Source organism: Pseudonaja textilis, chromosome 5 (genome assembly GCF_049901715.1).
Source record: "Pseudonaja textilis isolate UNSWEBS1 chromosome 5, rPseTex1.2, whole genome shotgun sequence".
Classification (NCBI taxonomy): domain Eukaryota; kingdom Metazoa; phylum Chordata; class Lepidosauria; order Squamata; family Elapidae; genus Pseudonaja; species Pseudonaja textilis.
Window position 1 is genome coordinate 28,607,563 of NC_141994.1, and position 13,974 is coordinate 28,621,536.

Sequence of the window (13,974 nt, forward strand, 5' to 3'; positions counted from 1 at the left end):
CTGTACTTTGATCATATGCATTACATACATTATGCTATTCTGTAATGTATTTTGTGTTGTCTTAGCATTTCTGATCTCAGCTAATAGGGGTTATGCACTAAACCATGGATGAGCAAACTATGAATAAATTATGGCTTAGCACAATGTGATATCAGTTGCAGAATGCTTTATAGAAGTTTTGCTTCTCCCTATTCATGGCCAAATGAATAAATATGTGCAGAACAAAAGCAACAAAGTAGCACATAATTGTTGGTTTGTTTACTTCATTTCATTTTTAATTTAATTGGTTATTTACAAAATCAAAGGCACAGGGATTCAAAAATTTGTTTCAAGATACTTTATTATTGAACCAAGACAACATGAAAGTCACATGACATGTAAAGGAATAGAGAGCTTTAGACTTGTATTTACTATAGATTTGTAAACTGGCCTATTGCACATATAACTTACTCTTACAAATGCAAATCCTCAGCAAGATGAACTGCTCTGCTTCTCCTTTGCTTAAAAAGAAAAACTAAAGCAAAGAAAATAATTTAATTTACATTAACTACAGAGAAATAGCATTTTAGTTTGGTCATTCTAAGCCATTTCTGTAAAGACTGGATGTCCCTGAACTTATATAGTAGCAAGGCTTCAAGGCTTTGTATAAAAGAAAATACAGCTGACTTAGGATATCAACAATCATTGAATAGTAAAACTAAGATAACAACAAGTATAGATCAAGGAGACCATTTAACACTCTTTCATGTTCAGAACTGATAGGAAATGAATGTAGTAGACAACAGTATTTGCAAGGGTAATTAAAAAATAAAAGACAAGCTAATGGTTGTGACTGTTACTGGAGCTTCCATTCATGTGTCAAAATTCATACACGATGAGGTTTTCTTAATGGTACTGTTATGATCACCATCATGGTGGTTTTCAACTCATTCTGGAGATGTGGAACTAAGGAGAATAGACCTATGGTTTGCCCAAGGAACAGCAACAATACATTATTAATATTTTGATAGAAACCTTCTTACAAGGTTGTTTTCATCTATACTTCCAACAAAAGGCCACCATCCAATGAGGGAGAAAAGGATTTTACAAACGAACCATTGCTTAAAAACTGGTGTTGTCAACAGAACTCTGGCTTTCCTGACCATGTTTGTATTAACTACATGAAGGGCTACTGGCAAGGGATGGACTGCACCTCACAAGAACTGGAAAGAATATATTCAGAAAAGACTGGCTCATCTTATCAAAAGGGATTTAAATTAAAATGGCGGGGGGGCAATCTCTATGACATTTAGAACCTATTTTCAATTATGAAAGGATGGAAATCTCAGCTACAACGTAGGAGATGTAAGAAACATAACCAAGATCCATAAAGGACTCAAATGCATATACACTAATGCTCAAAGTTTAGGAAATAAACAGGGTGAATTTGAAATATTAGTACATGAAGGTAGATACTATATAGTTGCTATTACTGAAACTTGGTGGGAAGAAACTTATGACTGGAATGTACCGATGGAATAATATAAACTATTCAACAGAAACAGGTCTAACGAAAGAGGAGGTGGAATTGCATTATATACAAAACATCACTACATTTCTACACAAAACTAAGGATGAGAACCATATGGGTTAATATAAAAATGACATTACTACAGGCCATCCAACCAAGCAGAAAAAATAGATGAATTTTTGGATAATCAATTAATAAATGTATATAAGAAACATACCACATGTGATATGTTTCCTACATGCATTTGTTAATTTATTAGCGTTAACTTTTACTGATTAGCTTTAGTAAACATTAGTTAGCATTAGTTAATATCAACTGGACACAAACTCTGTAGCAAGTGGGAGATTGAACAGATCCCTAACAACTTTGTTATCCAAAAGGTAGAGGAGGAAACTAGAAGAAAAGCTATACTGGATGTAATTCGTATTAATATAGAAGAAGTGATGGAATTGAAATTGGGCAAGAGTGACCATGTCATATTGGAATTAACCCAAGCAATAGAATGTAATCCAATGTAATCTTATACTTTAAAAGAGCTGATTTTTACAAACTCATAGGGAGAGTAAGAAAAAAGTCCATGGATAAAAATCCTAAAGGGGAAAATAATTCAAGAAGCATGGAAAACTCTGAAAAATATGATCATAAAAGCCCGGTCCAATACAATACCACTGAAAAAGAAAAACAAGAAATCCAAGAAGAAATCAGTTGCACAAAGATCTCTTTGATAAACTGAAAGACAAGAAGGATAAGTACAAAAAAGGACAAATAAATAAGGCAGAATATCTACAAATAGATGTTGAGACTTTTGAAAAAGTGCAAAGAAAGCAACTAAGATGATTAAGAACCTGAAGACAAAAACAGAAGTTGTAGGTGCTTCATCACTGGAGATTTTAAAGAAAAGACCAAACAACCATCTATTTGAAATGGTATAGGGCCGTGATGCTGAACCTATGGCACACGTGCTGGAAGTGGCACACAGAGCCATTTCTCCGGGCATGCGGAGCCATCGCTCATTGCTCTTCTGGGTTCCAGTGCGCCAGCCAGCTGGACTTCATGTGAGCATGTGCACCAAAAATCAGAAGAGCAGCCACCTGGTGCATATGCATGCACCAGGAAGATCATCTTGTTTCCAACATGCGCATGTGCATCTGCCACTTGGTCTGGTTTCTGGTGCGCATGCAGGTGCAAAGACCAGCAAGGAAGAGTATTGGGCATGCATGCCAAAATACCCAGAGAGGGGCAGAACTGATGGGCAGGACGGGCGGGCCAGGGCTTCCCTCCCTCTCCGCCTGAGTGGGGTTGTTGTGTGGCTCCAGCCCACAGTGCATCCATGCTCCAGAGCACCTGGCCAGCTTGGGTGCCCCAGAAGAGCTGCCTGTCCCATGCAGTCCCCCTTCCCACCACTTTTGCCAAGGTGGTGTGACTGTTTCTGTCCCTGGCGTTCTTCTCACCCAGCTCAGCATGCCGGCGATTCAGGCAGCTCGCCTCCCCGCCAGAAGCTCCTCTAGCATTCTGCCTGGAAGCGGCAGCCCAACAGCCACTGCTGCTGCTGGGGGCGAGGGGGCAGCGGAGGCATGAATGGGCAGGCTCCCCCCTGAGCATGCTTCTTGCATGGCCCCAACCTTCCAACCTGCGGCACTGATGCGCATCTGTGCTCTGGAGCACCCCAGAAGAGTTTGCCAGCACCCCTTTCCACCACTTTTGCCAAGGAGGCGCGATTGCTTCTGTCCCCGGCATTCCTCCCACCCAGCTCAGCACGCCAGCGAAAGGAAGATTCTCACCTGCAAGTTATACACAAAACCAAGAAATTGTAACCTATGCCGCATGTCACTGTAGAAATGTCTACCAGTTTGACAGGAATCCAAATGGGATAAACAATGCTATGCCAAATAACTTGCAAATAACATATTGTTTTTTTGTATTTCATTTACTAACACAAAATATGTTAAAATGTATTTTACTTATACAAGTTCCAGCTTTCTAATGGAATGGATCATTCTGAAATTATGACTTGTCAATTTTATATCAAAACCTCACAAGATGTAAACTTCGTGAATGGTTGCTTTGATAGTTGCACATTAGACAATGACAAAGAGAACTAGCTTAACTAGTTTTTACAAGATGGAAGTTTTTAAAATAATGCTCTAAACAATCAAATTCAATGAACTGAATTTCTAGTTCTACAGAAGGTAAAGTCTAGATATTCATGCCACTGATGTGAAAGCAACATTTATCTTGGGAGCAACAGTTTGGATTATGGCTCTAAATAAGTCATCAAAAATAGTGCAGTAGTACTTATACAAAATATTTAATCGCACAAATCTCAATAATTTTACAAAACTAATTCTATGCGTTCTTTTTGTAGACATTTTCTGTTCAATCCACACAGCACACATACATAAGTTTTAATCCAAACAGGCTGGATATACTTCTATGGTATCATGGCTCTTATCCCTTTAAGACCTGTAAAGACAGACATTCCAATAGTGTACCTCTCTCCACACCATACCAACTGGAAAAATAGTACTTCTTAAATATTTTTGGACTAGGTTTCTTAACAAGACTAAGGTGATATCCTTCTGAAATACAGGGCTTCAAGGCCTCTGGACAGTATGGGTTCTGTATAAGTTACATTTTTGAAGATTATCTCTTACTAGATTTACCATACATTCTAGTTTTTAAAATTCATTACAGAAAAAGAAAAAACCTAATCCCTGTCCAGTTTTGAAATTTATCTAAACATTATTTGGGAATATTCTGTATTATTTAAATTTATTTGCTTCTTTATGTACCCCGTATCACAAGGCATTGACAGAAATTGAATAAATGGCTATTTCGTTCTTCTATAAACACTATAAGACAAACTCTCATCCCTGATAATACAATCCCACTGATTCTATTCAGTGAAACAGCTAGAGGTCTAAGCTAATAAGGACTTCTGCTGCGTAGGTTTTCTTCCACTGAATGAGAAGTGATCAAACATGTTTGAATGATCCAACATGTTCCTCCTTAAGGCTACCTCCTAATTCATTTCAGAGGAAATATTAGAAAAAATACAAGGTATACCAGCCTATTCTGATACTCCTGTCATGTAACAATGAGCTCCTCCTGAATGTTTTAAGATTAATGCATGTTCTTCCCACTGAGAAGGAACAAGGTAACAGCAATTAATTTCAACCTTCAAAATTTCCATTTTATTTAAAAAATCGTAAGTTTTCCATGACTTTTCTTTCAGCATTGGTTAAAGCTGTGGCTACTGCTGACAGGATTATGACATCAGCGCAGGAGGAACACTTAAGAAGATGGCATGAAAGGCATGTCTGAGAATGCTGAGTTTGTGGAATCGCAGTCTGCTTTTGTTCGGGGTGTTTTCAGGATACTTTCAGCAATTACAGTCTCATTGGGAAATATTCTGATTTTCCCATTTTGACCTGGTTTAGGTTCCTTCACAGGTTCAAGAAACACCACCCTTTTGCTACTGCTAGCTTTCTTCTCATCGACTGGAAGTTTGAGTGGTGTGTTGGAGGTTAATATGGATGCATGAGAAGTGCTATTTTGGTTTAGTTGCCTTTTCCTCTTCTTTGATTTGCACTTACAAGGACAGGGCGTCAAGTAGAGGTAAAGAAGTACCAAAATAATACTGGCTACACAAGCTGCAAGGGTTGTAAAAGCAGTGTTGAATGTTTCATGTGAGTAAGATTTGTCCATTGTGAAATTGCTGACATTTATTCTTACTTCAATTGTTTCATTCAGTAATCTTTTCTTATTTATTGCAATGCAGGAATAAAGTCCAGAGTCTTCATACTGAGCATCATCTATTTCCAGGCTCCCATTATGAAATACTTTGAACTGTTCAGTTGTCTTTCCTGGCTCTAAAACTTGATTATCTGGCCTGATCCAAATAAAACTAGTCCCAGCATCACTGATTTTGGTATCACAGGGTACTATAATTCGCTCACCAATTTGTGCTTCATGAATAAAACCAAAGGCATGAAAAGAACCGTTAATGGTGCTTTCTGAACAATTTAAATAATTGTTCTGCAATAAAGGCAGTTTTTGGGAATCTTTATTGCATGTGTATTCAGTCTTGAAGTTTTCCACTGAAGTAAAATGTCGAAGATACCACAAGTTCAGCATGGAATAAAGTATGCAGTCACAATGAAATGGGTTCCCATGAAGATAAATTCCACTTAAGTGTCGGGCTGGTACTAATCTCATGTCATTAACTGGTATTGATTGGATCTGATTATAAGAAAGATCTAAGAATACAAGTTCTGAGAGCTTGTACTTCCCAGTGTAGAGTTCAATTGGGAAGCGTGTGAGAGAGTTGTAACTTAAATACAGCTTTTGAAGGGTATGAATTCCTCCAAAAGCAGCAGAATCAACCTGTGCAATATGATTGTTATAAAGCAACAGAACCTCCAGCATTCTCAGTTCCTGAAATATAGGACTGCCCAATAACTTCAAATTGTTGGATGACAGGTCTAGGTATTTGATATTTGGAACAACCGAGAAGCTCCCAATAGAAATACTGAAAATGTTGTTATGATTGAGGATGAGGGTGTTCAACTTCTCAAGCAGCATGGGTATCCAGTCTTGATCCAAAATCCCAATTTTGTTGTGACTCATATCCAGTCTTTTTATGTGTTTGAAAAGAGTTGATGGCACTCTTGAGAGGTTTCTGCTGGTGCAGCTCATAATATCACTGGCACAGATGCAAGTGGTGGGGCACATTAAAGAGGCATTACAACATACACTTACAGTGAAAATTAAGAGGCAACCCAACCTCTTGTAGTTCCCATGAAGAGAGAGAATAGTGTGCCAAACAAAAGACATGACTGTATTTTAGCCGTCTTCCAATTTTCCTTGCCACCCTTTAGGCATGTAGGTCACTTTGTACCAATCACTGTTAAGACAGAAAGGGAGAGAGATACAATTTTTTTAAAAAAAGATATTAATATATAAAAGTATTCAACATTTTACCATATTCACCCAAAAAGTTGCTCATAGATTTATGATCACCACTTCTTGTTGGGATTAATGGATAAGCAACTAAAAGAGCCACAGACAATTATTTTTATATACAATGGTACCTTGGTACTCATTTTTAATTGGTAATGGGAAGCATGATGCGTACCAAAAACAAGGAGTAGCAAACAATTTTTTCCTGTAAGGAATAATGTAGTGAGTCACAAGGCAGCCGACACAGACAAGTTTTAGCTTGCGCGTTGAGTACCAAACAATCAGTACTGGGACAAAATGTTAACATCAAAATATGCTGAGTATTAAATTTGACAGGATTAAATTTGATAAAATGAGATTAAATTTCAAAGCAACTGAATACCAAGGTACCACTATATTATCACTCTGCAAAACTATTACTGTATATGTAATAGTTTACTATTACTGTATATGTATTAGTTTGCAGATATATATATATACTGTATATATTATCACGCTGCAAAACTATTACTGTATACTGCAAAAAAGTGAAAAGACTTTAAAATATCCACAATAGAAGAATGGTTGATGAAGATAAAAAAAGTAGTGAAGATGACAAAGTTAACTTACAGTCTTAGAAAAGATCAACTATTACATTTATTAGTGACTGGAACACCTTCATGGATTTTTATTTTTGCTAAAAATATAAAAAGAACTTGTGATTTATAGGATTGTCAATTAGAAAGGATGGCTTATGGAAGCTAGAAATTATGATGTATACTTAGAGAGAGAGGGTAAAATATAAATGCTTTATAGCCATAGTGAAAAAGATTGGAAGCTACTTCTTTAAAATCTTTTCTTCTATTTTTCTTTGTTTCTCTACTTTCTTTTTCTACTTTTACATTTACTATTATTCTGTATTTTCCCTTTCTTTTTTAATATTTGTATTGCTTTTATCATTAATCTTTTAAAATAATAATTATATTTTAAAAGTTTATTATCACCATTTTTCCCTTTATGCCCATCCTTCACTCCCATGGAAAAATAGACAGAAAATAATTATACAACTCACTAAGCAACTTCCTTATTTATCAATATTAAAAGTTACTAACAATGCTAATATGAGAAAATTCACCTCATGATGTCAGAAATGGTTGTATTCATATAGAAGGAAAGGATTAATGTGGTGTATCAGATACGGGTCAACTGGATTAAACGTGTGGACTTGGTGTTCAAAATGTCAACCACAAAAATGTTGTAGTGCTTGGACTTCTGGTTTGCAGGGCTTCGGTGGCAGGCAGGAATCCGCGATCGTGCACGGTTTCTGCCTGGGCTCACCACTGGAGCGCCCCAAACCAGCTGGCTTCAGGGCCAAGCCACCCCGTAGAGGTGGTGAAGATGGGGGAGAACGCCAGCAGGGTCGAGGAGAGCCACATTTCTCCTCCTCAGCTGGCCAAACTCCCTTTCCCGAAGGCAATAAGAGGGGCGGTCAGAAATGGCTGACTCAAAGAAGCACTCAACCAGAAAAGAAAGTGCAGGAGGAAATTAAGAAGTGAAAGTTTTGGCTGACTGGGATAAAAAGCAACAACTAAGGTACCCTGGAATTCAAATTTTATAAAAGATAACATCGCTCCCAAAGAAAAGTCGGAAGCAGCGAACGAAAGTGAAAGGGGAAAGTTTTTTTTTCTTCACTCTCTTGACAATGAAGAGAGCTGAATAAGAAATCGGAAAAATCCACTTTGGCACCAATAGGTAATTAAACTGGAAATATAATTAAATGCCAAAGGGACAATAAAGATTTCTGAACACTAAAAAATCTTCTTTTTTTGCTATAAGTGGGAAGGGAGAGGAAAAGAATAAGGGCAGGATTGAGAAGGAGGAGTCTGCCTGGAATTCAAAAGAATCTAAAGTTAAATCTTAATAAGACTTCTAAAAGATACATCTTAACTGGAACTTTGCAACTAAATAGTAACCCCAGGAAGCGAAAGTGAAAAAATAAGAAAGTGTTAAAAAAAACAGCTTGCGTGTGTGTGTGTGTGTGTGTGTGTGTATGTATATGTATATATATGTATAACAATAGTAAATGAAATAATTATTCTATTCAAGTTCAGCTCGACCATTAATATTGATAGCAATCTTTTACATTTCTATTTAGAACATTTCCATCTTTTAATAAACATTTCCTTACCTAATAATATCAGTTGTCATTCACTTTAATAACCTATATTTCATATTTTACTCATTACTATCTTTAAACAGAAAACAAAAATAATAATTATTAACAGTAGTCAATAAAAATTATAAATACAATAATAAATTATAAATAAATAAAATTATTCTTATTCATATTCATCCTGTCAACCAATATTAATTTCATTAAAAATCTTTCATGTTTCTTTTCAATTATATATTTTTAAAAAAAAACCATTAAGAGCCTTATTCTCTTATCGTGTTTCATTTAATTACTAACAAATATTCCATTAAATAACAGTGTAAATGTTATCTGTTACTTTAATCATCTATCATATTTTCTAACTCTTTTCTATTTCTAATATAACAATGCTATCTCATATAGCCTTGCAGAATCCTCTCTTTAAATTAATTTTTAACCATTGTCTGTGTCTTTTAAATAGGCTTATACCTTTAATTCTTGTACAATTTTCCTGTTTCTCTATATATTGTTTCTGTCCTTTATAACTTCTTTTCCTTTCCATCTTCCCCCTCTTCTTCTCTCTCCCCTTTTTATTCCCTTTTCTATCTGATTTTCCCTTCCGTGATCCTCCCATCTGCTTCTTCCTAATGTTATAGTTACTTTTCAAATTACTCTTTTTTTTGGTTGTTGCTTCAAGTTTTAAGTTTTTAACTCCCTTTCGCCCCTTTCCCTTTTTTACCCCTCTTAAAGTTGCTTGGTCATTAAAGATGGCTTCTTCTTTGTCCCACCCTTCTTGTTCTGACCTGACCATTTTTTTAAGTACTATACTTTAATGCTGTTTCATTGAAATAAATGAATTTAATGCTGTTTCATTCAAATTCTCACTGTTGCATTTTTTCTACATTCAACTTCTAATCCATTTATTCACACAATTTTTGATCTCATTGGTTTTGGGTCATACTTTACCAAGTCTATAAATAAGGTCTAGTGAATTTCTAAATTATTCACCATTGTGAAGTAAGAGTTTCAAAGAGTTTCAAAATATTCTATCTTTGCTTTATTAATAATTAAATCTTTACCAAGCAAATTTTATAGATGTTTGTGAAATCTTGCCCAAAATTTTACAAAATCATTAATAAGAGTAATGTATTGAATATACAAGATAGAGGGGGAAAAAACAGTCCAGTTTCTCCTGTCATATTGTTGTTATATATCCAAACATAAAATAACAATATGACAGGACATAGAATTAATGATTTGATAAGTTTTTGACATTTAAAAACTTGGGATAAAAGTTTTGGGGACTTCTCTGTAATGTTCAACATAATGAAAATATTTATGCTTTTAGATTTTGGTTTCCTTTCAATGTTCAAGATATCTTCATATGTCAAAATTTTATCAAATTTCACCAGATTTGGATGAATAAACACTTCCATCGCTTAGATCCCTCCTGGGATTCTCAAGTAGATTTTACCTTTTGTTTTTCCCACACCGACAAAAATGAATTTCTTACATAGTGATTTTGGAAATATCTGTAACTTTTATTTTTCTCATACCATAAAAATGCGTGCCATCCAAGTTGTAAGTCATGTCCTTCTAAATATAGTAATCTTTTGTTTCTAAGGGTTCAAAGACCAGGGTATTGAGTTATCTGTCAGCTTTGGAATCCCTATTAAAGCTACCACACAGATATGGAGGATGGAAGGGGGGGTGTCGTTGTTATTTGAGTAGTTTTCAGTACACATAAGAGATACGTAAGACTATCAAGGTCATTCTTTATTGCGCAGCAAGATTTGTAGTTGAAGGGTGATTGGTTCACGTGATTGATGATGTGGGAGAAAATGGGTGGGTGTTGATTGAGTATTGTGGAGGTCTGGGAGGAAACTTTAGTTTCAAAATCTCACAGACGTGCCAAAGTTTTTTGTTTTAATAAAGCACTTTGAGAATATGCTTGTCTCGGAGTTACTGATTAAACTGAACAATTTCTGGAACCCTGACATTATCATGGTGGCCTCAATTGCAAATGCAATCTAGATATGATAAAGATGTGAAAATGTATGGCTTTTATAAAGAACAATCTTCGATTAGACATTGTTGAACTCCAATGAAAAATTGATTAAGAAACTATGCAACTTTCTATTAAATTTGAAAATGGAAGATGAACAAGTAAAAGAAACAATGATACAGTGAGATATAATAAATACAATATAGAACTAGATATAATATAGACCTAGAGAAATGGCATAACATATGGGAAGTAAATTATAAGTTAACAATGGCAACTTCTTATAAAGAAAACTTATATAAAAAGTTTAATAGATGGCACTTACACCTGCCAGTTAGCCAAAATGTTCAAAAACATGCCTAGTAAATGTTGGAAATGTAATGGAAATCTGGCACATATCTGTGGTGGACTTGTATTAAAGCAAAGAAAGGGGGGGGCAAAATACACATGTGGTTAGAAAAGATGTTAGGAAACATGTAGATCTTAAACCTGAATTTTAATTAGCTATGGTTAGTACCAGAAAAAATGATAAACAAAGTATACATTTAATATTGCATGTATTAGAAGCAGCAAGGATTATATTTGCTCAGCATTGGAAAAATAAACACCACTAGATGAAGAGATAATTAATAAGATAATGGACTGTGCAGAAATGGGCAGACTTGCATTGAAGATCAAACCGAAAGAAGATACAGAATACTATCAAACATGGAATTTATTTTATCAATGGCTGGAAAAAAGGGGCAACAATTAGGAATATAATTCGTATTGTTACACAAATAAAATAACCCAGTGCAATAATTAAGTGTAATAGTAGAAAATTAATAAAACTTAAATAAAAAATGCTTTTATGTTCTGGTCCTTTTTAAAAATATTGATTTATTGCCTGATCTAGGTAGGAATATGAGACATGACAATCATATTCAATAATAATATGCCACAAGAAAAAAAAAATTTAAAATTACTTTAATATAACTGTTCCTTATCATTCAAAAAGAGTATATTAGAAAATAAGTGACGATCTCACATAATAAGAAAAAACAATGGTGTGCTGCTGTTTTCAAAGTCTTTGAGTGATTTTCTGTTTAATATCATAGGATGATATACTAAAGATGAAACAGACGACTTATTTTTTCCATTTCCATCTACTTATATATTCTTCACACTGGTAATAAGATATATTCTACTTATCAACAGTCTGAATCTTATAGAGAATGCTGTTTTATAAGTAGGATTTTGATTATAGCAAATGTGCTTTGATTCTCAATGTCACATATTGTATCAGGTGCTTACAGATAAAACAGAATAAAAGACTTTAACCAAAATGTAGTACAGGGTATTACTATTATTTAGTATTTAAAATTATAGCCTGATGTACAGTCTGATTGGTTTCCCTAATTAGAGGAAATAAATTCATGGCTATATATTGTTAATTAGGCATCTTTAAGAAAAGACTGGATGCTTTTCACAGGGACATCAAAATACCATTATCAGGATCTTGATAGCTCTAGACCAGTGGTGGCTAACCTTTTGGGCTCCTGTGCCAAAAATTGTGCATTCACACCCCACCCCATATATGCGCAATCCCCACCCACTCACCCATTCTGATGGCCCTTACCTGCACTGTGCCTCACAGCTGATTTTTGGCTGGTTTGAGGCCTTTTTTGGCCTCCCAGAGGCTTGAGGAAGGCTTCTGCAGGCTTTGCGGGCCGAAAACTAGCCCTGTTTCATCACTTCCAGTATTTTCAGAAAAACAGGAAGTGACGAATTGGGCCTAGTTTTCATCCTGCAAAGCCTACAGAAAATCAGCTGAGGCACATGCATGCGCAGTGAGGTAAGTTTGCTTGCAGCTCGCGTGCCGGCAGAAATGGCTCTGTGTGCCACCTGTGGCACGCGGGCCATAGGTTCGCCATCATGGCTCTAGACCATGGGTCTTCAAACTTGGCAAGTTTAAGACTTGTGGACTTCAACTCCCAGAATTCCTGAGCTAACATGACTGGAGGAGTTGAAGTCCATAAGTCTTAAAGCTGTCAAGTTTGAAGATCCCTGCTCTGGACCCAAAGTTCCCCAAATTCTTCAACTTCTTCATTAAATTTGAGATAGTTCATCAACTCCCAAACATTATATGAAAATAATTTAAAACTAATACTTTAACTAATAATATTACAAATAATAATGATTATGGTTATAATGGCTAGTCCCATCAATGGTTGGGGTTCAATACTGACGACTTTGGAAAAGCTCGCTGTAGATGGTAGTTTGGAGTCTGTTCCTAAAGATGCTTTAGAATAAGTCTGTCTGCAATTCATGTTATGTCCTGGGATCATCTGGCCTCTGCACATGGGTTATGTGATCTTATTAAAAGATGAGACTGCCTTCATTAAAGCAATGAAAAGATAGGAACTACATTGCAATGCAACTTTTCAGAACTATTTAAGAAGCACTTCGTCCTAATGTCTACTTATGTACAGCATGAAAATACAACCTGAACCACATAACTCAGTAACCAAAACTTGCAGGTCCAAAGTTAAGAAATATTGGATCTTAGTTCAGCAGTTCCTCTTTTCATCTTCCATGAAGTACACTAAACATTATCAAAGAGGCCCTGCCCATGTCTTCTTTGAACTACCTTTTGAACTTATTTTTGAATAAAAAACATTATTTTTATTAGTATTTTATAAATGATGGTAAGAAATTATGCTTTATTTGATGTAAGACTTGAATTTTTCTTTTTTCCTGGCAAATGTCTAGACAAGGGTCTGCAATTTACTGGCAAGATTTTCAGAAGTTGTTTTGTTAATGCCTGCTGGGTGAGAGATAGTGGCCCAAAGTCATCCATCTGATTTCATGCCAAGACCGGGATTAGAACTCAAGACTCCCAGTTTATGCCTTTTACCACCACTACTGGTTCTGAATCCATATCTATCATGCCGAAATCTAAATTTGCAAGCAAGGTGGAAGAAGCAAAGGTGCCAGCAGCATGAATTCAATCTATAGCAGTTACTAAAGCCCTTTGTGGCCACCATAGGCAAAATTACATGATGCAGCAGCATTAGAGAAACTACTGAGTTTCATTTCTGTTTGAGGACAGCCTGAAACATAGAGAACTGACTATTATTGCAATCTTACATTTTGTACAAAATGTCTAGGATTAAAGGAGTTGATGTTATTCATTTCAATTAAAATGTTGAAAAGAAGTACTTATATTTTATATTGTCTAAGAATGGAAATGTTTTCTTTCAAAATGCCACGAAAGAGCAAAATTATTAAATATTTTTGCTTGTTTATTTGTTATATCCACAGTAAGCATCAAAATCCACTGGCTGAAAGATTTTCTTCCAGTTTGATTAGATTTTTTAGTTATAC

At 35.4% G+C, this 13,974-nt stretch overlaps 1 protein-coding gene across 2 annotated transcripts in view; it reads right to left on the reverse strand.

The window, feature by feature from the left end:
- Positions 1-322: 322 nt before the first annotated feature.
- Positions 323-13,974, reverse strand: part of AMIGO2 (adhesion molecule with Ig like domain 2) — a 29,599-nt gene continuing 15,947 nt past the window's right edge. For both annotated transcript variants that reach the window (XM_026700552.2, XM_087934419.1), the window contains one exon: positions 323-6,416. In XM_026700552.2, coding sequence (XP_026556337.1) covers positions 4,805-6,346 — 1,542 coding nt within the window. In that variant the 5' untranslated portion in view covers positions 6,347-6,416 and the 3' untranslated portion in view covers positions 323-4,804. The remainder of the gene's footprint in view (positions 6,417-13,974) is intronic.